Genomic DNA, 27,459 nt, shown 5'->3' on the forward strand with positions numbered 1-27,459 from the left:
GACTTGCCCAAAGTCACACAGCTGACAATTGGCGGAGCTGGGAGTTGAACCCCTGACCTCTGACTCCAAAGCCCGGGCTCTTTCCACTGAGCCACGCTGCCTCCCAGCCCTGAATCCCCAGCTTGCTCTGCAGGGCGAGCAGAAGTCCCCAGCGCCCCCAAACCTGGCCGATTATGTAATCCTCCAAGGCCAAATCGGTCTCTCTCCACCCCCGTGTTGAACAAACCAGCGTGTGTCACTCTCGTCCTCCCGCTTTTAATTAAAACCCTTCCCACCGGGTAGGAATTTCAAGAGCCCGCCCTTCCGGAGAAGAAGAGTGTTGAGTAATTAACGGAACGGCTCGCGCTCATGAATAACCCCACTAGAATGAGGAGTTGAGGGGAGCCTTAGAGGGGGCCTAACCCGGACTGTCCCCCTCCCTCAGCCCATCCCCAGGGCCTTCCCGCATCCAGGGTCTGCAGGGTGGAGACCCTGTCCCTTGGGCGGGACGGCAGTAAACCGGGGCGGGTCTCCACGGGGATAATGGACCATTGCAACAGGAGGGATTGGGGCTAGATCAAAGGAATAGCTACCTGAAGGTCACCCGAGTCGAGTGAGACAGGCAGAGGAGACTGAAACTCTTCGCCAGAGCCATAAATTGCACACTTCCCTCCTTCAAAGCCCTACTGAAAGCTCACCTCCTCCAGGAGGCCTTCCCAGACTAAGCCCCCTTTTTCCTCTGCTCCTCCTCCCCTCCCCATCGCCCCGAATCCCTCCGTCTGCTCTACCCCCCTCCCCGCCCCACAGCACTTGTGCAAAGCACAATATTGCTTATATTATTATTATTATTATTGTGCAAAGCACGATATTGCACAATATGGACATATTTATTATTCTATTTATTTTATTAATGATGTGTACATATCTATAATTCTATTTATTTATATTAATGCTACTGATGCCTGTCTACTTGTTTTGTTGTCTGTCTCCCCCCTTCTAGACTGTGAGCCCGTTGTTGGGTAGGGATTGTCTCTGTTGCCGAATTGTACTTTCCAAGTGCTTAGTCATTCATTCATTCATTCATTCAATCGTATTTATTGAGCGCTTACTGTGTGCAGAGCACTGTGCTAAGCGCTTGGGAAGTCCAAGTTGGCAACATATGGAGACGGTCCCTACCCAACAGCGGGCTCACAGTCTAGAAGGGGGAGACAGACAACAAAACAAAACATATTAACAAAATAAAATAAATAGACTAAATATGTACAAGTAAAATAAACAGAGTAATTCATTCATTCATTCAATCGTATTTATTGAGCGCTTACTGTGTGCAGAGCACTGTACTAAGCGCTTGGGAAGTACAAGTTGACAACATACAGAGGTGGTCCCTACCCAACAGTGGGCTCCCAGTCTAAAAGGGGGAGACAGACAACAAAACAAAACATATTAACAAAATAAAATAAATAGACTAAATATGTCCAAGCAAAATAAACAGAGTACTTCATTAGTTCATTCATTCAATCGTATTTATTGAGCGCTTACTGGGTGCAGAGCACTGTACTAAGCGCTTGGGAAGTACAAGTTGGCAACATGTAGAGATGGTCCCTACCCAACAGCAGGCTCACAGTCTAGAAGGGGGAGACAGACAACAAAACAAAATAAAATAAATAGAATAGTAAACATGTACAAGTAAAATGGAGTAGTCCAGTGCTCTGCACACAGTAGGTGCTCAATAAATACGATTGAATGAATGAATTGGGCTCCATGCAACCTTTCACGATTGGAGCAGGTACTGCCTGCCCAATGAGGACTCCTGCTCCCCTCTTTCTCCTCTTCCAGGAGGGCTTCCCTGATTCACTGGGAGAAAGCTATGTATTTCCTCCCGACCTCGCTTAGACTCCCCCTTTACCCTAAAACTCTCCGTTTACCCTAAAGGCAAATGCTCCCTGCCTTGCGATTGGCAGAAAGTTGGGTTCCCATCATGTCGTTTGTCCTAAGACTGGGAAGCAGGGCAGCCTAGAAGATAAATCCACAGAGAAGCAGCGTGGGTCAGTGGAAAGAGCCTGGGCTTTGGAGTCAGAGGTCATGGGTTCAAATCCCGGCTCCGCCACCTGTCAGCTGTGTGACTTTGGGCAAGTCACTTAACTTCTCTGTGCCTCAGTTACCTCATCTGGAAAATGGAGATTAAGATTGTGAGGCCCCTGTGGGACAGCCTGATCACCTTGTAACCTCCCCAGCGCTTAGAACAGTGCTTTGCACATAGTAAACGCTTAATAAAAATGCTATCATCATTATTTAAATCACCAGCCTGAGAATCAGAGGACCGAGGATTCTAATCCCAGTTCTGCCACTTGTCTTCCAGGTGACCCTAGGCAAGTCGCTTAACTTCTCTATGCCTCAGTTACCTCATCTGTAAGATGGGGATGAAGACTGTGAGCCCCATGTGGTACACGGACTGTGTCCAACCTGATTAGGTGTATCTACCCCAGCGCTTTGTGCAGTGCCTGGCACAAAGTAAGCGCTTCAGAGAAACATTTAAAATAAAAAGCACTCTGCATTTTTATCTTGGCTGGTAATAATAATAATAATAAGTTGGCATTTGTTAAGTGCTTACTATGTGCAAAGCACTGTTCTAAGCGCTTAGCACTGTTCTAAGCGCTTGCACTGTTCTAAGTGCTTCCATTGTTGTGCCCCTGCAGGAATTATTCCCCATCAGATTCTCTTGTACCACGTCAGCCCTTTAGCACAATGCCTGGCACAGAGTGAGCTTAATAACAACACGACTTTGGGCAAGTCACTTAACTTCTCTGTGCCTCAGTTATGCCATCTGTAAAATGGGGATTCAGACTGTGAGCCCCCCGTGGGACAACCTGATCACCTTGTAACCTCCCCAGCGCTTGGAACAGTGCTTTGCACATAGTAAGCGCCTAATAAATGCCATAAAACAAACAACAAACAAAACAACAGGGAAGCAATATGGCCTAGAGGAAAGAGCCAGAGGACCTATATATATATGTATATATGTTTGTACATATTTATTACTCTATTTATTTTACTTGTACATATCTATTCTATTTATTTTATTTTGTTAGTATGTTTGGTTTTGTTCTCTGTCTCCCCTTTTTAGACTGTGAGCCCACTATTGGGTAGGGACTGTCTCTATATGTTACCAACTTGTACTTCCCAAGCACTTAGTGCAGTGCTCTGCACACAGTAAGCGCTCAATGAATACGATTGATGATGATGATGACCTGGCTTCGCCACTTTGCCTGCTGTGTGACCCTAGGCAAGTCACTTGACTTCTCTGGAGCTCAGTTTCCTCGTTTGTAAAATGGGGATTAAATCTCACTCCCTCCTACTTAGACTGGGAGCCACGGGGGACGGGGACTGTGTCCAACGGGATTATCTTGCATCTAGCCCAGAGTGTAGTACAGTGCAGGGCACATGATGCATAAAAAGACAACGACCTCTGTTTAAACAGGACGGCCCCCACCTCCGAAATCATGTCTGTATCCGCGTGGAGAAGGCCTGCAACGACCAACCTCAACACTAAATCGACTTTCACCAACCTCAACAAAAAATCGACTTTCACAGAGCAACCACGCTCTCTTGTGGCTCTATCCTCCCTCATTCAATCGCATTCAATCCCCCCTCATTCAATCCTCCCTCTCCATCCTCCTCGGCCTTGACGGATCGGGATGAGGGAAACGTTGGGAGGATTTAGCATGATGTCCCTGGTCTCATCTCTAAGCGCTGCTCCATCCCGCTCAGCAGAACCTCCCAGCGAACAGTTACTTGATCGAAAAACAGTGTGAAAGTACCAGTGGTGGAAGATTCTGCATTAGCGTTCTTGGGTACCCATCTAAAAAGGGTAATGAATCACTGATATTTATTGAGTGCTTCCTGTGTGCAGAGCACTGGACTAAACGCTTGGGAGAGGTGGTAGACGCAGCAGAGTTGGTAAACTGTGAGCTCGTTGTGGACAGGAATGTGCGTGTTCGTTGTTATACTGTGCTCTCCCAAGCGCTTAGTACAGTGTTTTCCACAGAAAGTGCTCGATAAGGTTGAATAATAATAATAATAATAACAGCATTTGTTAAGCATCAATAAGGCTGAATAATAATAATAGCATTTGTTAAGCGCTTACTATGTGCCAAGCACTGTTTTAAGCACTGGGGGGTGGGGGGGATACAAGGTAATCAGGTTGTCCCACATGGGGCTCACAGTCCTAATCCCCATTTTACAGATGAGGGAACTGAGGCACAGAGAAGTTAAGTGACTTGCCCAAAGTTACACAGCTAAGTGGCAGAGCCGAGATTAGAATCCATGACCTCCCAAGCCCGTGCTCTTTCCACTGAACCACGCTGCTTCTCTTTGAATGAACACGTTCCCTGCCCATGATGAGCTTACAGTCCAGAGGGGGAGAAAGACCTTAATATAAATACATAATTTACAATAAATGATTTATAAATTTATAATATAAAATGCATAATAGTACTTAATTTTCAGAGTGACCTAGTACACCATAGTCAGCAAAAAGATCCTTCATATCTAAAGGACTGGTATTATCTCATGCTAAATTGCAGTAGATGCTAATCACTCTATTCAAGTTGGTCTGAATCCTTCAAATGTAAGGGGAAGGAAAGCGCTAATGCCAAGGGAAAATGCACTGCCTTTATCAAAGAAGCTAAAGGAAGAGTATTATATCTACACTTCTGAACTGGTAGTTGAGGGGTGAGGTCATTTATTAATTCGTCAGTACTTATTTAATGCATATTTTTTTTAAATGGTATTTGTTAAATGTTTCTTTTGTGCCAGGTGCTGTACTACTACTACTACTACTAATAATAATTTTGGTATTTATTAGGTGCTTACTGTGTGTAAAGCACTGTTCTAAGCACTGGGGAGGTTACAAGGTGATCAGGTTGTCCCACGGGGGGCTCGCAGTCAATCCTCATTTTACAGATGAGGTAACTGAGGCCCAGAGAAGTTAAGTGACTTGCCCAAAGTCACACAACTGACAATTGGCAGAGCCCGGATTTGAACCCATGACCTCTGACTCCAAAGTTCAGGCTCTTTCCACTGAGCCATGCTGCTTCTCCTACTAAGTGCTGTGGTACTTACAAGCAAATCGGGTTGGATACAGTCCATGTTTCACATGGGGCTCACAGTCTCCCCATTTTTCTCCCTCCTATTTAGAAAGCAAACCTCATGTGGGACAGGGACTGTGCCCAACCCGATTATTCTTAATCTACCCCAGTGTTTAGTACAGTGTTTTGTATGTAGTAAGTGCTTAATACTATTATTGTTACTATTATAATGCATACCCACAGTGGCCTAGTGAAAAGAGTATGGGCCTGAAAACCAGAGGAACTGGGTTCTAATTCATTCATTCAATCATATTTATTGAGCGCTTACTGTGTGCAGAGCACTGTACTAAGCGCTTGGGAAGTACAAGTTGGCAACATATAGAGACAATCCGTACCTCACAGTCTAGAAGACTAATTGAATTCCATCACTTGTCAGCAGTGTGACCTAGGGCAAATCACTTAACTTTTCTGTGTCTCAGTTGCCTTATCTATAAAATAGGGATTAAAAGACTGTGGACCCATGTGGGACATGAACTGTTTCCAACCTGATTCTCTATTATCTACCCCCAGCACTTAGTATAGTGCCTGGCACATAGTAAATGCTTAACAAATACAATTTTTAAAAAAACAAAACATACGATCATACTCTCTCCCAGGCGCTTAGTACAGTGCATGGCACTTAGTACAGGCCTTTATTAGTGCAGGCACAGAGGTCCACAGGCAACCCTCTAGGAGACACCAATCAGAGTTCAGGCACGTGATCAAAGTCAGGATCTCCTAGAAGAACCTATTTCAGCCCCAATCAACCATATTTATCGAGCACTTACTATTTGCAAAGCACTGCCCTAAGTGCTTGGAAGAGTATGCTATAACAATGTAACAGACATGTTCCCCGTCCCCACTCCAGAGAGATGGATTTGCTCAATTAATTATCCTTAATTAATATTAATATTCTGATTCTGTTGCTGCATTTCACACTGATATTAATAATACAGGCAGTCCATCTTCCCATCACTTGCGATAACTAGATCGCTAGGTAATTGAGCTACATATGAGCCTCACGGCATCTGCCCTCCAATTTCTGCTTCCCTCCCGCCAAGAGTAAAGATCAATGTTTAAACAACCCGATGGATCCCAATGGAGTCATTCAAGATGATTCCATTGAAAGAGGCCTTCCCCGACTAAGCCTTCATTTCCTATTCTCCCATTCCCGTCTGCATCGTCCTTATATTTGGATTTGTTCCTTTTATTCACCCCTCTCTCAGTCCCAAAGCACTCATGTCTGTAGCCTTAATTTATTTGTTTATATTGTCTGTCTCCCCCTCTAAACCCTAAGCTCATTGTGGGCAGGGAATTCATTCATTCATTCATTCAATCGTACTTATTAAGCACTTACTGTGTGCAGAGCACTGGACTAAGCGCTTGGGAAGTACAAGTCGGCAACGTATAGAGACGTGTATTCGGCAGTGAAAGTGTGAGAAAGTGCGTGTATGAAAAGTGTATGTGAGGGAAACCGAGATAGTCTGACGGCGTGGGTCAGTGGAAAGAGCACGGGCTTTAGAGTCAGAGGTCATGAGTTCAAATCCCAGCTCCGCCAATTGCCAGCTGTGTGACTTTGGGCAAGTCACTTCACTTCTCTGGCCCTCAGTTACCTCATCTGTAAAATGGGGATGAAGACTGTGAGCCCCCCGTGGGACAACCTGATCACTTTGTAACCTCCCCAGCGCCTAGAACAGTGCTTTGCACATAGTAAGCGCTCAATAAATGCCATTATTATTATTATAGTGTTTTCTCCATGTACAACTGAGGTAGTGTGTGTGTTTGGCAGGACAAGCGTGAGAAAGGGTGCACGGACACGTGTGTGTTTGTGTGAGATAATTCTCCCTGAGTCTGGGAAGGGAAGGGAGTAGCTGTGAATTTGGATGAAGGGGGTTTGGGGGGAGAATGTGGCTGGGCCGGTCCCCAAGAACGGGGGTTCAGGCGGACATGTCCTGGGACGAGCAGATGGTCCTGAGATAGTAAGCTCTTCGGGGAGTTGGCGTGGTCCGTATGTCTCTCCTCCCCACCGTGCCAGCATCTCACAACTGATTGACCCTGTCTACGTGGCCAGGGTAGGCTGCAGGGAACACCACCGATCAACCCAGCCCTGGTGGCGGAATGTATCTGCCAACTCTTTTTTTTATGGTATTTATTAAACGGTTACTATAAGCCAGGGACTCTTCTAAGCATTGGGGTAGATACAAAGTAATCAGGCTGGATGCAATCCACGTCCCACATGGGGGCTCACCGTCTTAATCCCCATTTGACAGATGAGGGAACTGAGGCTCAAGGAAGTGAAGTGACTTCCCCAAAGTCACACAGCTGACAAGTGGCAGAGCTGGGATGAGAATCCAAGTCCTGATTCCCAAACCCTTGCTCTACCCATTACGCCATGCTGTTTCTAGCGGAAAGGGCACGGGCCTGGGGGGTCAGTAGAACCTGGGTTCTAATCCTGGCTCCACCACCTGTCTGCTGTGTGGCCTTGGGCAAGTCACTTCACTTCTTCTGTGCCTCAGTTCCCTCCTCTGTAAAATGGTGATTCTGACTGTGAGTCCCATGTGGGATATGGACTGTGTCCAACCTGATTAGTTTGCCTTTACCCCAGTGCTCAGTACAATACCTGGCACATAGTAAGCGCTTAACAAGTAACACACACACACACGTCGCTGATCATCCAGCTGTTGGGCTGAGTTGGGGTGGGGCGGAAGGTGGCAGTTAGGGATAGTGTGGTTCACTGCAATGGCACCAGTAACCCCAGGGAGTCTTCATGCCTCTTCCTAAGGCCTCCAAGCCCCCCACCAGCCCAGGCCCACCCCCCCATCAGCCTCCCCTGTCTCCAAAGGAAGAGGCTGGCCCGGAGAGATTTTGAGTGCTTTTTTCAAGGCACATAAATTATATTTCCACATGTCTGTCTTTTAATAACCACAAGCACAACTGGTTTCCTGTCAGGCCTTCTGACACTCGGGCGGGGAATGGTGGGTGGGTGTAGGGGGACAGAGAAGGGTCACATCTGAGGGGCCATGGCACCTACTGTTACCAGAAGCAAGATGGGGAAGCGGAAAGCCCTGGGACTCGTGGGAAGTAGAGGGAGCTGGGTGTGAGGGCTAGGGGGAATGAGAGGAAGCAGGAAGTAGTAGCCCCTGGGATGGCACTGTGGGGCTTAGGAGTCTGCTTCGGAAAAGCACTCCCAGATCTTTCCCGGTGCCTCCTGAACCCATCATGGCTGGAAAGTCACTTGCCATCCAGTCCCATCTCCAGACCCTCCAGAATCTCCAGACGCAGGCCCTGGTAGCTTGACCCCTTTGGGGGTTCTAAATCTAAGGTCAGTCTGGTCCCAGGGCCACCCCCCTGACCCCCTCCAGCTCCAGAAGAGCCCCTCGATCAAGTCTCAGGTCAACAGAGCCTCCTCCTCTGGGACGGGGAGAGCAGGGAGGAAGGGCCCCCCCACTCCAAGCTCACCATCTCAAAGGGGCCATGGCGACAAGCACTGGACAGACAGATGGGTGGAAGGGGATGTGGCAGCAGCAGCTTCTCGGGTGGCTCCTGCTGAGGGGCTGGAGGGAGGGCCTGAGGATAGTGGGGGCGGCCTGAGGATGGTGGGACGGCCTGCGGACGATGAGGGCAGCCTGAGGACGGTGAGGGCGGCCTGTGGATGGCGGCTAGGGTCTCGGCTTTATCTTCGGGCTCAGTCGCTCCACCTCCCTCATAAGTCGCAGACAAGCCTCGTCATGCCAGGGCAGGGCCACGCACTGCACGGCCACGGGAAGACCTACCGAGCCGACCAGGCCCTACGGGCACAGAAGGGAGTGAGGGCTGAGGAAGGGGGACCAGGGACAGCCCCTCCCACTGGACGCTTCCACTAGCACCCCACAAATCCCCAGGATTCATCCGTCTGCCCCCACAACCCCACCGATCATAGCAGCATGGGGGCTTGGGATCATTCGGTCTGGAGACGGGAAGGCTGAGGGGAGGCAGAACGGACTGCCATCCAGGGGGGCAGGGCCTGCTGCTCTCCAATTCCTCTCGGAGAAGAAGGATCTAGGGTAGACAGTAGGGGCAACTTCCTGACAGTGTGGCCTTCCAGCGGAAAAGGGGGAGGATGGTTCCCTTGGCTCTCTGTCCACCTGGACTGGAGGCAGAGGTAGGGATGGGATGACCCCGGAGGGTGCCCCCGGGCCCTGGATGGACAGACGCAGGCGAGGAAGACGAGGGGAGCCGGTGGGACCCACCCCTCCTCACCTTCTGGAACATCTTGTCCCAGATGTCCAGGAAGTAGCCGCGGCACTGAGCCAGCTTGTCCTCGTCCTGCTGGGTCACATTGGAGACTGGCACCACTCCCGCGGGAAAGTCCAAGCAGTTGTAGAGCATGGTGTAGCTGACGGCACCTGGGGTACAAGGGGAGCAAAGAGGGACTCCGGGACTTGCTATTACCTACTTTGCCAACGACCCCTCGCCCACATCCTGCCTCTGGCTTGGAATGCCCTCCCTCTTTATATCCGATAAGACGATCACTCTCCCCACCTTCAAGGCCTTATTTAAAGCTCATCTCCTCCAAGAGGCCTTCCCCGACTAAGCTTTCATTTCCTCTTTTTCCTTCTGTGTCATAGTTGCACACTAATTTACTCCCTTTACTCACCCCGCTCTCAGCCCCATAACACTCACTTCCATATCTGTAATTTATTTCTTTATATTAATGTCTATCTCCCCCTCTAGACTACCAACTCGACTATACTGTCGTCTCCCAAGTGCTTAATACAGTGCTCTGCACACAGTAAGCACTCAATAAATACGATTGAATGAACGAATGATAAATACGGTTGATTGATTGGTTCAGGTGGGACAGTAAGTGGGGCAACATGTTAATTCCTCAGGGTAGTTATTGCTCTGTTGCTTTCCCAGAGTAGTTATTGTTCAGGTGGGGAGGGATTTGTGCTATCTATTGCTTTCCCGAAGAATTTACTGTTCAGGTGGGGAGTGGGCTGTGTTATTTGTTGCTTTCCCGAGGAGCAGTGTGGCCTAATGGAAAGAACAAGGACCTGGTGGTCAGAAGGTCCTGAGTTCTAATACCAGCTCTGCCACTTGTCTGCTGTGTGACTTTGGGCAAGTCACTTCACTTCTCTGGGCCTCAGTTACCTCATCTGTAAAATGGGGATTAAGAGTGTGAGCCCCATGGGGGACAGGGACTGTGTCCAGCCTGATTAGCTTGTATCTGCCCCAGTACTTAGAACAGTGCTTAGCAAATACCATCATTATTATTATTAATAATAATAATAATAAAAAGGTGAGCCCTGCGTGGGAAAAGGACTGTCTGATCTAATTAGCTTGTATCTCCCTCAGTGCTTAGAACAGTGCTTGGCACATAGTAAGCGCTTAGCAAATATCATCATTATTATTATTAATAATAATAATAATAATAATAATAAAAAGGTGAGCTCTGTGTGGGAAAAGGACTGTCTGATCTAATTAGCTTGTATCTCCCTCAGTGCTTAGAACAGTGCTTGGCACATAGTAAGCACTTAGCAAATATCATCATTATTATTATTAATAATAGTAATAAAAAGGTGAGCCCTTCGTGGGAAAAGGACTGTGTCTGATCTAATTAGCTTGTATCTTCCTCAATGCTTAGAACAGTGCTGGGCACATAGTCAGCGCTTAACAAATACCACAATAATTATTATTATTATTTTTAGTTATTGTTCAGGTGGGGCAGTGGACTGTGTTACCTGTTGCTTTCCCAGGGTAGTTATTGCTCAGAGCGGGCCCCAGCATGGGACACAACACCACGTCAAGATTCTCCTTCTTCCACTGAGTGATGATGCTGTGACGATACTCCTAGGAGGAAGCCAAAAAGGTCAGAAAGAAAGAGAAGCAGTGCAGCCTAGTGGATAGAGCACAAGCCTGGGAGTCGGAAGGACTTGGGTTCTAATCCTGGCTCCGCCACTTGTCTGCTGTGTGACCTTGGGCAAGTCACTTGACTTCTCTGGGCCTCAGTTTCCTCATCTGCAAAATCTCCAATTCTACTCCTTCCTACTTAAACAACGAGCCCCATATGGAAAAGGGACTACGTCCGACCTAACTTGTATCTACCTCAGGGTTTAGTACAGTGCTTGGCACATTATAAGCACGTAACAGATACCACTGTTATTACTGTTGCTATTATTATAATATTGTAGTCTGGCCCTGTAAGCTTGTTGTGGGCAGGGAATGTGTCTGTTGATTTTTGTATTGTACTCTCCCAAGCTTGGTACAGTGCTCTGCACACAAAAGCGCCCAACAAATACGATTTAATGAATGAATACCACCTCAACCAGGCCTCAGTGTCTCGTACTTCTGAGTCTTGAGGAGCTCCAGACAGACCCATCCACTGAAGGGCCCCTGTGGAAGAGATCCTTAAGGGAAGAAGAGACCCTCCCCCCTGGGTGCTGGAGAGAAAGCAGAGGGGGACCTGAGGCACAGGGCCAGCACGCTTGATGACAACCAGGAGGCCCGACAGTGACAGAGACGCTGCAATCCCCAGGATTGCAGAAGCCGTGACAAAAGGGGCCAGAGCCCACCCCCACCAAGGGAGAGGCTCAGCTCCGGGCAGGACCGAAGTGAATCACACAGACTCCTCCGCTTCTTCCCTTGCTGCCTTGCCGAGGCCCTGAGCCCACCGGAGCGAATCACCCGGACTCCTCTGCTTCTTCTGGTGCTTCCTGCCGCTCTTGGAGCCTCCGTGATGGCCCAGTCTGGTCCCGCCTGGAGGCCGGGTAGGGGACCGGGGACTTGGTCTGCTCTGGGCAGACTCACTCACCTTAATCTCATGGTGCACCTTCCACAGGTCCCTGGCAGACCTAACGTGGAGAACAAGGCAAACAACTGACATCAGAGCCCAGGGGTGGCAGATCAAACAATGCTCCTTTTCTTCTTCCTGTTACTTCAACAGCATATGAATCCACTCCAATGCTTCCCTTTGCCCTGGGCTCCCAGCCAGCTTGGACCTGAGGAAAGAGCCCAGGGCTGGGAACCTGTGTCCCGCCCGCACCACTGCCCTGCTGTGCAACCTTGGGCATGTCACCTAACCGTTATGGGCCTCGGGTTCTTTGTCTGTAAAATGGGGATGAGATGGCTGTTCTCCCTCAATCAGTCATTCTTATTGAGTGCTTACTGTGTGCAGAACACCGTACTAAGTGCTTGGGAGAATACAATATAACAGAGGTGGTGACGCGTTCCCTGCCCACAACAAGCTTATGGTCTAGAGGGAACCCTCTGAGATGTGCAGCCCTCTCCTACGATCCCTCCTCAAGCTCAATGCAGTTCTTTCTCTGGCCCACTTGGACATTTCATTCATTCATTCATTCAATCGTTCTTTATTGAGCGCTTACTGTGTGCAAAGCACTGTACTAAGCACTTGGGAGAGTACAATATAACAATAAACTGACACATTCCCTGCCCACAACAAGTTTACAGTCTAGAGGGTTCATCTTGGGGTCACTGCTGGGCTGGCCTCTCATTCCGTCTCGCCTTTCCCGAAGCTGGGAGGGACGGAAACGACGCCCCCGACCCTAGGATGGGTCAGACCTGGCTGCGGCCAGAGGACCGGGATGGACGACGCAGCCGGGAGGTGGAGCGTTGCTGGTCCCCAACCCCGAAGCCCAAGGGCAGGCCCTACCTTGCCCTCATGTTGTTCAGGAAGCTGGACATCCTCGGGGCCTGATGAGGAAAGAGTGGCCGTCAGTCAACTACCAAGCAGCAACTCCCCCAACACTGACCCCCGTTCTGCCCCCGCTCCTCGCTCTGGAGGAGGGGCTTTCATGGTGGGACGTGGGAGAGGCCAACGGTGTGGGAAAATCGGGTGTCCACTATTCTCACTCTCAGGGGTCAGCAGAGCTGAGACTACCCCAGGCATAGGGTTGAATTTCTCCAGGCGGCAGAGCTGGATCACTTCCAAGTAGCAGGGTTGAATTCCTGTCAGGCTGTAGATTGGAATGTTTGGACCCTGGGTGGAGCCTCCCAAGGACTAGAGACATGTCATGACATTCCCAGGGGGTGGAAACAAATCAAGGAGCCACAGTTCCCACTCTGGAAGCATGCAGCTTCTCCCACAGTCACCGGGGCCAAAGCCCTAATGCTCCCTGGGAGTGCGCAGCCCCTCACCATCCTGCTCCAAGATGAACGGAAGCACCTTCCATCTCAAGGTCAAACACTATCTCCCGATCGCCTGAGCCAGCCAAGCCAACTTGGAAGCGTGGGTGGGACACCACCGTCGAAACTGAAACTTGTTAGTCATCCCAGGCTAGGAATACAGAGGGTGTCCCTCGCCCACTTGCCAAACAAATAAGATACGGAGGAACGGGGCCGGGGACAGAGATTGGACAAGCAGAAACCGGAGACTCAAACAGCCCGGGAGGACAGGTGATAAATACCCGCCGCCTAAAGCGTTCTGGGCAGCGGATCAAGATTTGCAGCAGCCGGCTGCGTTGTCACCTCTGCCCAGAGCGTGGGATGCTTGCTCTGTCTGCACCAAGTGAGGAGCCGTGGGACAGGAAACTAGGCGCTTTGCCTTGTGCCAGTAACATATAAGTGAATTCCTCCTGAGAGGAAACTTCAATTCGCCACATGTGAGTAACGTGTAAGTGAATTCCTCCTGAGAGGAAAGTTCAATTCACCACATGTAACGTGTAAGTGAATTCCTCCTGAGAGGAAAGTTCAATTCGCCACGTGTGAGTAACTAAAATAAGTGTATTCCTCCCGAAACAGAAGTTCAATCCGGCACCCAGAATAAATTTTGCGTGGCTCAGCCTTTCTGATTCTGGTCTCTCACTCTCGCCAAGCTGATCTTCGAACCCATCCCCAGGTGATGGGTGACACCCTCTTCCCTTAAACCCCGCTGCGGAGGGAGCTTACCAGCGGCTTGATGAACAACGCCAGGAGCCATTTCAGCCAGTTCGGTATCTTCAGTATGAGGACCAGGTCACTGAGGCAGGAGTCCACCTGATCTCCTTTGCTGAGGGACAGAAGGCAGAGCTCCCGTGGGGTCAGCAGGATTCAGCCCCAATGACCATCCCCATCCCCAAACTCTTTTGGGTTTTCCAGCCAGCCTGGGGGATCCCTGGGCTAAGGTTCTGGAAGGGCCCAGGATAAATGATAATGATCACTATGGTACTTGTTAAGTGCTTACTATATGCCAACTACCGTTCTACAAGTTAATACAAGTTAATCAGGTTGGACACAGTCCCTGTCCCACACGGGGCTCACACTCTTAATCCCCATTTTAGAAATGAGGGAACTGAGGCCCAGGGAAGTGAAGTGACTCGATCAAGTTCACGCAGCAGACGGAGAAGCAGCGTGGCTCCGTGGGAGGAGCGTGGGCTTTAGAGTCAGAGGTCACGGGTTCAAACCCCAGCTCCGCCAATTGTTAGCTGTGTGACTTTGGGAAAGTCACTTCACTTCTCTGGGCCTCAGTGACCTCATCTGTAAAATGGGGATGAAGACTGTGAGCCTCCTGTGGGGCAACCTGATCACCTAGTAACCTCCCCAGCGCATAGAACACTGCTTTGCACATAGTAAGTGCTTAATAAATACCATTATTATTATTATTATGTAGCAGAGCCAGGATTAGAACCCAGGTCCTTCTGACACCCTGGCCTGTGCTCTATCCACTAAACTACGCTGTTTCTCTAAGCCCTGTTTCTTGCCTTGTCAGAGTAGACGCTGATGCCAACCAACTAAAACAGGCCCGGGAAGTTGGGCACGTGGGCACCTGGCTTTCATTTGTGGCATGAATGCCCTGCACGCTTGGAAAGTGTTTCATTATGCAGCGGACGGCTGGGTGAGGGAAAACAGAACATCCCTCTTCCACTTCCACCTGTTGCCCTCTCTCTCCACCTCCATCTGCTACTCCTAACTCTCACGTACCGCCCCTCATTTTCCACAGATGCCTCTTCCAGGGGTGAAAGACGTGAGCTAGTGCTCGGTTGAGGTGGCAGGAAGATAATAATAATAATAATGATACTTGTTAAGTTCTTACAATGTGCCAAGCACTAGTACTAAAGGTAATAATAATGATAGCATTTAGACTCTTTTAGACTGTGAGCCCACTGTCTTTTAGACTGTGAGCCCACTGTTGGGTAGGGACTGTCTCTATATGTTGCCAATTTGTACTTCCCAAGCGCTTAGTACAGTGCTCTGCACATAGTAAGCGCTCAATAAATACGATTGATGATGATAGCATTTATTAAGTGCTTATTATGTGCAAAGCACTGTTCTAAGCGCTGGGGAGGTGACAAGGTGATCAGGTTGTCCCACGGGAGGCTCACAGTCTTAATCCCCATTTTACAGATGAGGTAACTGAGGCACAGAGAAGCGAAGTGACTTGCCCAAAGTCACACAGCTGGCAATTGGCGGAGCCGGGATTTGAACCCATGACCTCTGACTCCAAAGCCCGGGCTCTTTCCACTGAGCCACGCTGCTCAGGTTAGACACAGTCCCTGTCCCACACGGGGCTCCCAGTCTAAACAGAAGGGAGTAGGATCGAATCCCCATTTTACAGACGAGGAAACGGAGGCACAGAGAAATGGCTCGCCCAGGGTCAAAAGCAGACAAGTAGAGGAGTTAGGATTAGAACCCGGGTCCTCTGACTCCCCAGACTGGGCTCCATCCACTAGGCTGACCGGTGGCAGGATCCCCTCCCCCTGGCAGGAGCATCTGACACCGGGGGCACCGGGAATCACTCACAAGTTCTCCAGAAAGGTCTCGCCCCCGTCGCTGAACAATCCGCTGGGGGCCAGGTCCTGCATGACGGAGGGGACGTCTTCGGGCAGGAAGGGCACCAGCTACAGAGAGTCCGGACGGCGGGTAAGGAGTCGGTTAATCGTATTTATTGAGCACTTACTGGGTGCAGAGCAACGGAGGGGGAGGCACTTTGGGCAAGCACCCGACAAACGCTGGGAGTGTTCTTCAGCTGGAGTTGATGTAGGAGCAGGGTGTGGTCTGTCTCTCCACCTAAAACCCCAACCCTCTCCATCCTGGACTTTCCCCCAGTGACCCAGCATGGACCATCTAACACCCCTGATTCTCCCCTCTCCATCCCTAACTCTCCCCAGCGTGGAGTATCCCGTACCACTATGTGCAAAGCACCGTACTAAGCGCTGAAGCGGGGAAGTGAGCTAGTTCTCCCCTGTCTGGAAAAAGAGAAACTGTCCCTGCAGCTGGAAAAACTTTCCTGCTACTGGATTTTGTATGATGGAGGGAGTCTAGTTCCTCGGGTGGTAGTGTGGGGAAAAGACCCCAGAAGCCCTGGCAGCGTGGAAGAAACACAAGCCGGTGTCTCGGATAGAGAGGAGAACCACTAGGCCGTGGAAGAACAAGGCCCAGCTCCTCTCAAGCCCCTCCTAGAGTGGGATCTCGGGGGGAGTCGGGGGGGTGGGCGTGGAAACCAGGGGGAGTCTGTGGAGAGTGGGGGTCCCGTACCACTGACTCTCCCCTTTCAGGGAGGGAGAGAAAGAGGAAGAGAGAGATTGTGTGTGTAGTGATGAGGGGGGGAGTCGGTGGTGGGCGTGGAAACCAGGGGGAGTCTGTGGAGAGTGGGGGTCCCGTACCACTGACTCTCCCCTTTCAGGGAGGGAGAGAAAGAGGAAGAGAGAGACTGTGTGTGTAGTGATGAGGGGGGGAGTTGGGGGTGGGCGTGGAAACCAGGGGGAGTCTGTGGAGAGTGGGGGTCCCGTACCACTGACTCTCCCCTTTCAGGGAGGGAGAGAAAGAGGAAGAGAGAGACTGTGTGTGTAGTGATGGGGGGGGAGTCGGGGGTGGGTGTGGAAACCAGGGGGAGTCTGTGGAGAGTGGGGGTCCCGTACCACTGACTCTCCCCTTTCAGGGAGGGAGAGAAAGAGGAAAAGAGAGATTGTGTGTGTAGTGATGAGGGGGGGAGTCGGGGGTGGGTGTGGAAACGAGGGGGAGTCTGTGGAGAGTGGGGGTCCCGTACCACTGACTCTCCCCTTTCAGGGAGGGAGAGAAAGAGGAAGAGAGAGACTGTGTGTGTAGTGATGGGGGGGGAGTGGGGGGTGGGTGTGGAAACCAGGGGGAGTCTGTGGAGAGTGGGGGTCCCGTACCACTGACTCTCCCCTTTCAGGGAGGGAGAGAAAGAGGAAAAGAGAGATTGTGTGTGTAGTGATGAGGGGGGGAGTCGGGGGTGGGTGTGGAAACCAGGGGGAGTCTGTGGAGAGTGGGGGTCCCGTACCACTGACTCTCCCCTTTCAGGGAGAGAGAGAAAGAGGAAGAGAGAGACTGTGTGTGTGTAGTGATGAGGGGGGGAGTTGGGGGTGGGTGTGGAAAGCAGGGGGAGTCTGTGGAAAGTGGGGGTCCCGTACCACTGACTCTCCCCTTTCAGGGAGAGAAAGAGAGAGATTGTGTGTGTAGCAATGAGGGGGACAGGTCAGTCCCTCTGCACGGGCGGTGTGGGAAGACGGGTCGGCTCAGCCTATTTGGGGAGCGGACACCTTCTCACCGTGTGGCCGGCGTCCTCCAGCCGCTGCTTGGTCTCCAGAACAGCTCGCTCCATGGCCGGGCTGGGCATGGTGAAGTTGTCCGACTGATAGTAGCCAATGCGCAGAGGCTGAGTGCTGGCGTACACCTGGAGGGGAGTGAGGGCAGATGGGCGGGGGCCCGGGAAGAGGGGCATTCGGTGGGGCGGCGGGGGAGCCAGGACCCCCGAGGGGACGATCTCGGAGGACGGGGCTGGGGGCCGGCACCCCACGACGGGGAAGCATGGGAGTGTCAGTTGCCCAGGACTCGACTCGAGGACTGTCCGCAGCCCCCGCCTTTCCAATCCAAACCCTCTCTTCCTGGAACTTCATTCCTTCATTCAGCCGTATTTACTGAACGCTTACTGTGTGCAAAGCACCGTACTAAGCGCTTGGGACAGTACAAGCAGCGTGGCTCAGGGGAAAGAGCACGGACTTTGGAGTCAGAGGTCATGGGTTCAAATCCCGGCTCCGCCAACTGTCAGCTGTGTGACTCTGGGCAAGTCACTTCACTTCTCTGGGCCTCAGCTACCTCATCTGTAAAATGGGGATCAAAACTGTGAGCCCCCCGTGGGACAACCTGATCACCTTGTTACCTCCCCAGCGCTTAGAACAGTGCTTCGCGCAGAGTAAGCGCTTAACAAATACCATCATCATCATTATTACAATACGACAATAAACATACATGATCCCCACCCACAACAAGCTTACAGTCTAGAGGACGAGCTTACAGTCCATTCATTCAATCATATTTACTGAGCGCTTGTGGGGAGCAAAGCACTGTATTAAGCACTGGGGAGAATACCATATCATCCTCAATCGTATTTATTGAGCGCTTACTGTGTGCAGAGCACTGTACTAAGCGCCATATAACAATAAACAGATACATTCCTGCCCACAGTGAGCTCATAGTCTAGAGGGGTAACCCACCCCCATCCTCCACCCCCCAGGAGGAGACTTCCAGAGTCTCCGGGACCGGCGTAAGTCTCACCTCAGTCTTCTCTTCCCGGAGCCAGGGAATTCCAACGCCCTCCGCCTTTCCCGCCCTTTCTTCTCGGTTGCCTCTTCCCCGCCACCCCCGTTTTCCCGGGAGCCTCCCCGTTCAGCCGGACGGAGCCTGAGCTTCCGGGACCCTCCTCACCTTCTCGTTGAAGGGGACGGGGGGCACGGTGGGGTCCAGACTGAACATGTCTTCGCAGAGCAGCGCACGCATGCACAGGGCCAGGCTGTCCACGTCTCTGGCCATCGGCCCTACGGCCAGGTTGACTGGAAGGCAGAGGGCAGGGCTGAATCCACCCATTCATTCAACCAATTCATTCAATCGTATTTACTGAGCGCTTACTGGGTGCAGAGCACTGTACTAGGCGCTTGGGAGAGTAGACTAGAACAATGAACAGACACATTCCCTGCCCACAGTGAGTTTGCAGCCTAGAGAAGCAGCGTAGCTCAGTGGAAAGGGCCCGGGCTTGGGAGTCAGAGGTCATGGGTTCGAACCCTGGCTCCGCCAATTGTCACCTGTGTGACCTCGGGGAAGCCACTTCACTTCTCTGGGCCTCAGTTACCTCGTCTGTAAAATGGGGATGAAGACTGTGAGCCCCATGTGGGACAACCTGATCACCTTGTATCCCCACAGCGCTTAGAACAGTGCTTTGCACATGGTAAGCGCTTAGCAAATACTATCATTATTATTATTAGAGGGGGATCCCCTCCCCGCAACTCTCATCCCGCCATCACCCCGATGGACAAGCGGGGAGGATGGGCCTGGGGGGTGGTCTCCGGAGGTCAGGACTCCCCCAGGAAAGGGGCAGGGACCACTGCTCCTCCCCGCCACCACCCCCGCTTAACCCGGCGTGCCACCGCTGCCTGGCCCAGAGACCCACCCGCCACTCCAGCGGGGGAGAAAAGTTGTACCCACCTGACTTCTGCCCGTAAACGCAGCCCTTCAGGCCTTGTCGGCTGCAAGGGAATAAAAATAATAACAGTAGCATTTGTTAAGCTCTTACTTTGTGTCAGGCACTGCTCTAAGTGCTGGGGCAGAGGCAAGCTAATCAGGTTGAACACAGTCCCTCTCCCACACGGGGTTCACAGTCTTCATCCCCATTTTACAGGTGAGGTAACCGAGGCATAGGGAAGTGACTTGTCTGAGGTCACGTGGCAGATGGGTGGTGGAGCTGGGATTAGAACCCACTTCTTTCCAACTCCCAGGCCCGTGCTCTAGCCACTAGCCCACGCTACTTCAGCAGTCCCTCTGGGGGACCCAGTCCGGGGTGCCAATGGAGACAGCCCGCACCCTCCGCTCCTCTGCCGCTAACCTCCTCACTGTACCTCGTTCTCGCCTGTCCTGCCATCGACCACCGGCTCACGTCAATCAATCAATCAATCGTATTTATTGAGCGCTTACTGTGTGCAGAGCACTGTACTAAGCGCTTGGGAAGTACAAGTTGGCAACATATACACGTCCTCCCCCGGGCCTGAAATGCCCTCCCTCCGCACATCCGCCAAGCTAGCTCTCTTCCTCCCTTCAAAGCCCTACTGAGAGCTCACCTCCTCCAAGAGGCCTTCCCAGACTGAGCCTCCTTTTTCCTCTCCTCCTCATCCCCCCCGCCCTACCTCCTTCCCCTCCCCACAGCACCTGTATATATGCTTGTATACAGTCTTTTAGACTGTGAGCCCACTCTTTTAGACCGTGAGCCCACTGTTGGGTAGGGACTGTCTCTATATGTTGCCAATTTGTACTTCCCAAGCGCTTAGTACAGTGCTCTGCACATAGTAAGCACTCAATAAATACGATTGATGATGATGATGATATATATTATATATGTGTGTGTGTTACTTGTACATATTTCCTATTCTATTTATTTTGTTAATGATGTGCATCTAGCTTTATTTCTATTTACTCTGATGACACCTGTCCACATGTTTTGTTTTATTGTCTGTCTCCCCCCTTCTAGACTGTGAGCCCGTTGTCGGGTAGGGACCGTCTCTAGATGTTGCCGACTTGGACTTCCCAAGCGCTTAGTCCAGTGCTCTGCACACAGTAAGCACTCAATAAATACCACTGAATGAATGAAGGAATGACAGGGAGGCACCAAGGGGAGGTGCTGGGTGTGCTAAGTCACCCCACGCCTCTCAGCCATCCAGAGGTGAAGTTCGAACTCACTCCCAGGACCCCAAAGGATACTCTCAGCCCCGCCTCCCGGCCTCTCACCTGATCCGGTCCCCGGTGGGCTTGAATCCACAGATGCCGCAGAAGGAGGAGGGGAAGCGGATGCTGCCGCCGATGTCCGTGCCCAGGCCCAGGATGGAGCCCCCGGCCGCGATGAGGGCCCCTTCTCCGCCCGACGAGCCGCCCGGAGTCTTGGCCGGGTTCCAGGGGTTCAGCGTGCGGCCGAAGAGCACGTTGCTGCAGTCGAAGCTGGAGGGGCACAACGGCAGGCGGTCGGATGGGCTCGGGGGGATTCGGGGGATCCCGGGGGTCCAGGGAAACGGGGAGAGGGCACCTGAACATGGACTGTGGGACGTTGGTCTTGACGAAGGGGATGGCCCCCTGCTTCTTCAACACCTGCACCACCACGCTGTCCTCTGTGTCCGGCTCCCCCAGGTACTTGGACAGGCCCAGTGTGGAGTCGTGGCCCTGGGGCGGGGGGAGACACAGACGAGTCAATCGAAGAGGTCCCGACCCATACGGCCAAGGAGTTATTCAGTGACCTCTCCCCCTGACCTCCGCCGGCATTACACTGTATCCCTACAACATGCCCTCCCTCGTCCTTGCACTACTTCCTGAACCCTCCAACTTGTACTTCCCAAGCGCTTAGTACAGTGATCTGCACATAGTAAGCGTTCAATAAATACGATTGAATGAACGAATGGATGGTCATTCGTTCGTTCATTCGGTCCTATTTACTGAGCTCTGACTGTACGCAGAGCGCTCTACTAAGCACTTGGGAGAGTACGACGGGACAATAAACAGACACATTCCCTCACCACAGTGAGAGGGGGAGTCCGACACTAAGAGAAATCAATAAATTACAGATACGGATATAAGTGCTGTGGGGCTGGGGAGGAATCAACAGAGCAAGTCAGGGTGGGATTGGGAGAAGAGGAAAGGAGGGCTCAGTCAGGGAAGACCTCTTGGAGGAGATGAACCTTCAATAAGAAGCAGCGTGGCTCAGTGGAAAGAGCCCGGGCTTTGGAGTCAGAGGTCATGGGTTCAAATCCCGGCTCCACCCACCGTCAGCTGTGTGACTTTGGGCAAGTCACTTCACTTCTCTGGGCCTCCGTTACCTCATCTGCAAAATGGGGATTAAAACTGTGAGCGTCCGGTGGGACAACCTGATCACCCTGTAACCTCTCCAGCGCTTAGAACAGTGCTTTGCACCTAGTAAGCGCTTAACAAATACCATCATCATTATTATTATTATTAATAAGGCCTTGAAGCGGGGGAGAGTCATTGTCTGGCGGACGTGAGGAGGGTGGGCGTTCCAGGCCAGAAGCAGGATGTGGGTTAGAGGTTAGCTACTCCCGATCGTTCCCCAGAAGTCACAGTTCAGCTGAGGGGCCACGTCACCCCCTCATCTGCTACATCCTTTCCCCCTCTTCCTCCCCTCGGCCCACTCTCCCAAAACCAGCCCTTTTTCCAGTCGGGGATAGGAGAGATGGGATGTGAGGGAGTGGTCAGGGCCCAGCTGGCCATACCTGGTAGGCAAAGCACTCCTTGATGCTGACGGGCACGCCGTAGAGCAAGCCACGGGCCTTCTGCTTCTTCACTTCCTCGAGCTGGCTCTCGCACTCGTCCAGGTAGTCGGTCACACAGTTAATGTCTTTATTCACCTGCCAGGCCTAGGGGCGGCAGGGCACTAACCTCAGGGCCAGGAGCAGTAGAAACAGTACAGATCAAGCCCTGTACTAAGCGCTTGGGAAATCATCATCATCATCAATCGTATTTATTGAGCGCTTACTATGTGCAGAGCACTGGACTAAGCGCTTGGGAAGTACAAATTGGCAACATATAGAGACAGTCCCTACCCAACGGTGGGCTCACAGTCTAAAAGGGGGAGACAGAGAACAAAACCAAACAGACTAACAAAATAAAATACATAGAATAGATATGTACAAATAAAATAGAGTCAAAAATATGTACAAACATATATACATATATATAGGTGCTGTGGGGAAGGGAAGGAGGTAAGATGGGGGGGATGGAGAGGGGGACGAGGGGGAGAGGAAGGAAGGGGCTCAGTCTGGGAAGGCCTCCTGGAGGAGGTGAAATACAACAAAAGCACTTATATCGTAATGGGGGAAGACACATATAAACTTATACACAAGCAGTGGAATCCAAGGAAGTGAAATGGAACATCTTCTGAATACAGAGGTACACAGGCACTGAAACTGGGCATAAACCAACAAACAATAATAATAATAATAATGTCGGTATTTGTTATGCGCTTACAGTGTGCAAAGCACTGCTCTAAGCGCTGGGGGGAACACAAGGAGATGAGGTTGCCCCATGTGGGGCTCACACTCTTAATCCCCATTTTACAGATGAGGGAACTGAGGCACAGAGAAGCGAAGTAACTTGCCCAAGGTCACACAGCAGACATGTGGGGGAGGCGGCATTCGAACCCATGACCTCTGACTCCCAAGCCCGCGCTCTTTCCACTGAGCCACGCTGCTTCTCTGAGCAATGAGCGCAAGAGGCATCTGGAGGAGTTATCTATCAATAAATGGTATTTATTGAGCGGTTTCTGCGTGCTTGGGAGACTACAGACTACAGAGGAGCAGCATGGCATAGTGCAGAGAACCCGGGTTTAGGAGTCAGAAGGTCATGGGTTCTAATTCTGGCTCCACCACTTGTCTGCCGTGTGGCCTTGGGCAAGTCCCTTCACTTCTCTGCGCCTCAATTACCTCATCTGTAAAATGGGGATGAAGACTGTGAGCCCTTTGCGGAGCAGGGACTGTGTCCAACTCCATTTGCTTGTATCCACTCTGGCGCTTAGTACAGTGCCCGGCACAAAGTAAACACTTAACAAATACCATAATCATTATTACTATTATTATTACAGGGCAACAGAGTTGGTACAGACACGTAACCTGCCCACAAACTTACAGTCTAGAGTGGGAGACAGACATTAATATAAATAAATTAGGTACTTATAGAAATAAATTACAGATATGGGGAATGCTTGTCGGAGGAGGAGGAATTTCAGGATGCGTGGAAAGTGGGGGAGGACTCTAGACTGTAAGCTCATTGTGGGCAGCGAATGTGATTTTTATAATAATGATGGTATTTGTTAAGCGCTTACTATGTGCAAAGCACTGCTCTAAGCGCCGGGGAGGTTACAAGGTGATCAGGTTGTCCCATGTGGGGGCTCACAGTTTTAATCCCCATTTTACAGATGAGGGAACTGAGGCACAGAGAAGTGAAGTGACTTGCCCAAAGTCACACATCTGATAAGTGGTGGAGCCGGGATTAGAACCCATGACCTCTGACTCCAAAGCCCGTGCTCTGTCCACTGAGCCACGCTGCTTCACACTTTTTATCATCATCAATCGTATTTATTGAGCGCTCACTATGTGCAGAGCACTGGACTAAGCACTTGGGAAGTACAAATTGGCAACATATAGAGACAGCCCCTACCCAACAGTGGGCTCACAGTCTAAAAGGGGGAGACAGAGAACAAAACCAAACATACTAACAAAATAAAATAAATATTTATAATTATTTATAATATAAATTTATATTAAATTTATAAAATTTTATTGTTATATCGTACTCTCCCAAGTGCTCTGCACACAGTAGGCCCTTATTAAATACGACTGACTGACTGAAGGCTGACGGACAAATAATTTAATGTCTAGTTCCCCCCGTAGACTGTAAGTTCCTTGTGGGCAGGGACTGCCGTTACCAACTCTATTATACTGTACTTTCCCAAGGGCCTAGAACATCATCATCAATCGTATTTACTGAGTGCTTACTATGTGCAGAGCACTGGACTAAGCGCTTGGGAAGTGCAAATTGGCAACATATAGAGACAGCCCCTACCCAACAGTGGGCTCACAGTCTAAAAGGGGGAGACAGAGAACAAAACCAAACATACTAACAAAATAAAATAAATATTTATAATTATTTATAATATAAATTTATATTAAATTTATAAAATTTTATTGTTATATCGTACTCTCCCAAGTGCTCTGCACACAGTAGGCCCTCTTTAAATACGACTGACTGACTGAAGGCTGACGGACATATAATTTAATGTCTAGTTCCCCCCGTAGACTGTAAGTTCCTTGTGGGCAGGGACTGCCGTTACCAACTCTATTATACTGTACTTTCCCAAGGGCCTAGAACATCATCATCAATCGTATTTACTGAGCGCTTACTATGTGCAGAGCACTGTACTAAGCGCTTGGGAAGTGCAAATTGGCAACATATAGAGACAGCCCCTACCCAACAGTGGGCTTACAGTCTAAAAGGGGGAGACAGAGAACAAAACCAAACATACTAACAAAATAAAATAAATATTTATAATTATTTATAATATAAATTTATATTAAATTTATAAAATTTTATTGTTATATCGTACTCTCCCAAGTGCTCTGCACACAGTAGGCCCTCATTAAATACGACTGACTGAAGGCTGACGGACATATAATTTAATGTCTAGTTCCCCCCGTAGACTGTAAGTTCCTTGTGGGCAGGGACTGCCGTTACCAACTCTATTATACTGTACTTTCCCAAGGGCCTAGAACATCATCATCAATCGTATTTACTGAGCGCTTACTATGTGCAGAGCACTGTACTAAGCGCTTGTTCACATGTTCACATACTGAACAGTGCTCAGCACACAGTAAGTGCTCAATTAATATCAGTGATTGATAATGGGGGGGACTGATAGTTCCAGGATGGTGAGGAGGGGGAGAGTCTTGAGTGAGAAACAACAGAGCCAGGCAGCAGGCTAGGGAGGAGTGAAGAGTGCGAGCAGGGGAGAGGTGGGAGAGGAGAGCGGATCCGTACGGCGGACAGAGGCAAAGAGGAGGTGCCTCTCTCCGCTGGTGTGGAATAAACACTAGTATGACCAGGTGTTCCTGGGGCTCAGAACAACCAGTCCCCCAAACCCTTAGGGCCTGTCATCATCATCATCATCATCAATCGTATTTATTGAGCGCTTACTATGTGCAGAGCACTGGACTAAGCCCTTGGGAAGTACAAATTGGCAACAGAGACTGTCCCTACCCGACAGTGGGCTCGCAGTCTAAAAGGGGGAGACAGAGAACAAAACCAAACATACTAACAAAATAAAATAAATAGAATAGATAGGTACAAATAAAATAAACAAATAAATAGAGTAAAAAATATGTACAAACATATATACATATATACAGGTGCTGTGGGGAAGGGAAGGAGGTAAGATGGGGGGATGGAGAGGGGGACGAGGGGGAGAGGAAGGAAGGGGCTCAGTCTGGGAAGGCCTCTTGGAGGAGGTGAGCTCTCAGCAGGGCCTGTCAGACATTCCTAATAATAATGTTGCCAACTTGTACTTCCCACGCGCTCAGTACAGTGCTCTGCACACAGTAAGCGCTCAATAAATACGACTGAATGAATGATAATTACAGTATCTGTTAGCCGCTTAATACACGAAGCACTGTATAACATGCTGAGGTAGATACGAGACAGTCAGGTTGGACACGGTCCCTCTCCCACTGGGGCTCACCATCTTAATCCCCATTTTACAGATGAGGAAATTGAGGCCCATCATCATCATCATCAATTGTATTTATTGAGCACTTACTATGTGCAGAGCACTGGACTAAGCGCTTGGGAAGTACAAATTGGCAACAGAGACAGTCCCTACCCGACAGTGGGCTCACAGTCTAAAAGGGGGAGACAGAGAACAAAACCAAACATACTAACAAGATAAAATAAATAGAATAGATAGGTACAAATAAAATAAACAAATAAATATAGAGTAAAAAATATGTACAAACATATATACATATATACAGGTGCTGTGGGGAAGGGAAGGAGGTAAGATGGGGGGATGGAGAGGGGGACGAGGGGGAGAGGAAGGAAGGGGCTCAGTCTGGGAAGGCCTCTTGGAGGAGGTGAGCTCTCAGCAGGGCCTGTCAGACATTCCTAATAATAATGTTGCCAACTTGTACTTCCCACGCGCTCAGTACAGTGCTCTGCACACAGTAAGCGCTCAATAAATACGATTGAATGAATGATAATTACAGTATCTGTTAGCCGCTTAATACACGAAGCACTGTATAACATGCTGAGGTAGATACGAGACAGTCAGGTTGGACACGGTCCCTCTCCCACTGGGGCTCACCATCTTAATCCCCATTTTACAGATGAGGAAATTGAGGCCCATCATCATCATCATCAATCGTATTTATTGAGCACTTACTATGTGCAGAGCACTGGACTAAGCGCTTGGGAAGTACAAATTGGCAACAGAGACAGTCCCTACCCGACAGTGGGCTCACAGTCTAAAAGGGGGAGACAGAGAACAAAACCAAACATACTAACAAGATAAAATAAATAGAATAGATAGGTACAAATAAAATAAACAAATAAATATAGAGTAAAAAATATGTACAAACATATATACATATATACAGGTGCTGTGGGGAAGGGAAGGAGGTAAGATGGGGGGATGGAGAGGGGGACGAGGGGGAGAGGAAGGAAGGGGCTCAGTCTGGGAAGGCCTCTTGGAGGAGGTGAGCTCTCAGCAGGGCCTGTCAGACATTCCTAATAATAATGTTGCCAACTTGTACTTCCCACGCGCTCAGTACAGTGCTCTGCACCCAGTAAGCGCTCAATAAATACGATTGAATGAATGATAATTACA

General features: G+C 50.1%; 1 protein-coding gene across 1 annotated transcript in view; it reads right to left on the bottom strand.

Annotated features, from left to right (window-relative positions):
• Nucleotides 1-7,962: 7,962 nt before the first annotated feature.
• The window catches only part of FAAH (fatty acid amide hydrolase), a 28,573-nt gene continuing 9,076 nt past the window's right edge, over nt 7,963-27,459 (bottom strand). The window contains exons 4-16 of the mRNA XM_038760144.1: nt 22,301-22,444; nt 21,106-21,239; nt 20,814-21,020; nt 19,521-19,561; nt 18,747-18,871; nt 17,590-17,715; nt 15,822-15,919; nt 13,992-14,091; nt 12,757-12,797; nt 11,899-11,938; nt 10,829-10,937; nt 9,345-9,490; nt 7,963-8,893 (exon numbers count right to left, since the gene is read on the bottom strand). Of these exons, the coding sequence (XP_038616072.1) occupies nt 8,765-8,893; nt 9,345-9,490; nt 10,829-10,937; nt 11,899-11,938; nt 12,757-12,797; nt 13,992-14,091; nt 15,822-15,919; nt 17,590-17,715; nt 18,747-18,871; nt 19,521-19,561; nt 20,814-21,020; nt 21,106-21,239; nt 22,301-22,444 (1,440 nt within the window). The 3' untranslated portion in view covers nt 7,963-8,764. The remainder of the gene's footprint in view (nt 8,894-9,344; nt 9,491-10,828; nt 10,938-11,898; nt 11,939-12,756; nt 12,798-13,991; nt 14,092-15,821; nt 15,920-17,589; nt 17,716-18,746; nt 18,872-19,520; nt 19,562-20,813; nt 21,021-21,105; nt 21,240-22,300; nt 22,445-27,459) is intronic.

The sequence above is a fragment of the Tachyglossus aculeatus genome, chromosome 18 (genome assembly GCF_015852505.1).
Source record: "Tachyglossus aculeatus isolate mTacAcu1 chromosome 18, mTacAcu1.pri, whole genome shotgun sequence".
In the NCBI taxonomy this organism is placed as follows: domain Eukaryota; kingdom Metazoa; phylum Chordata; class Mammalia; order Monotremata; family Tachyglossidae; genus Tachyglossus; species Tachyglossus aculeatus.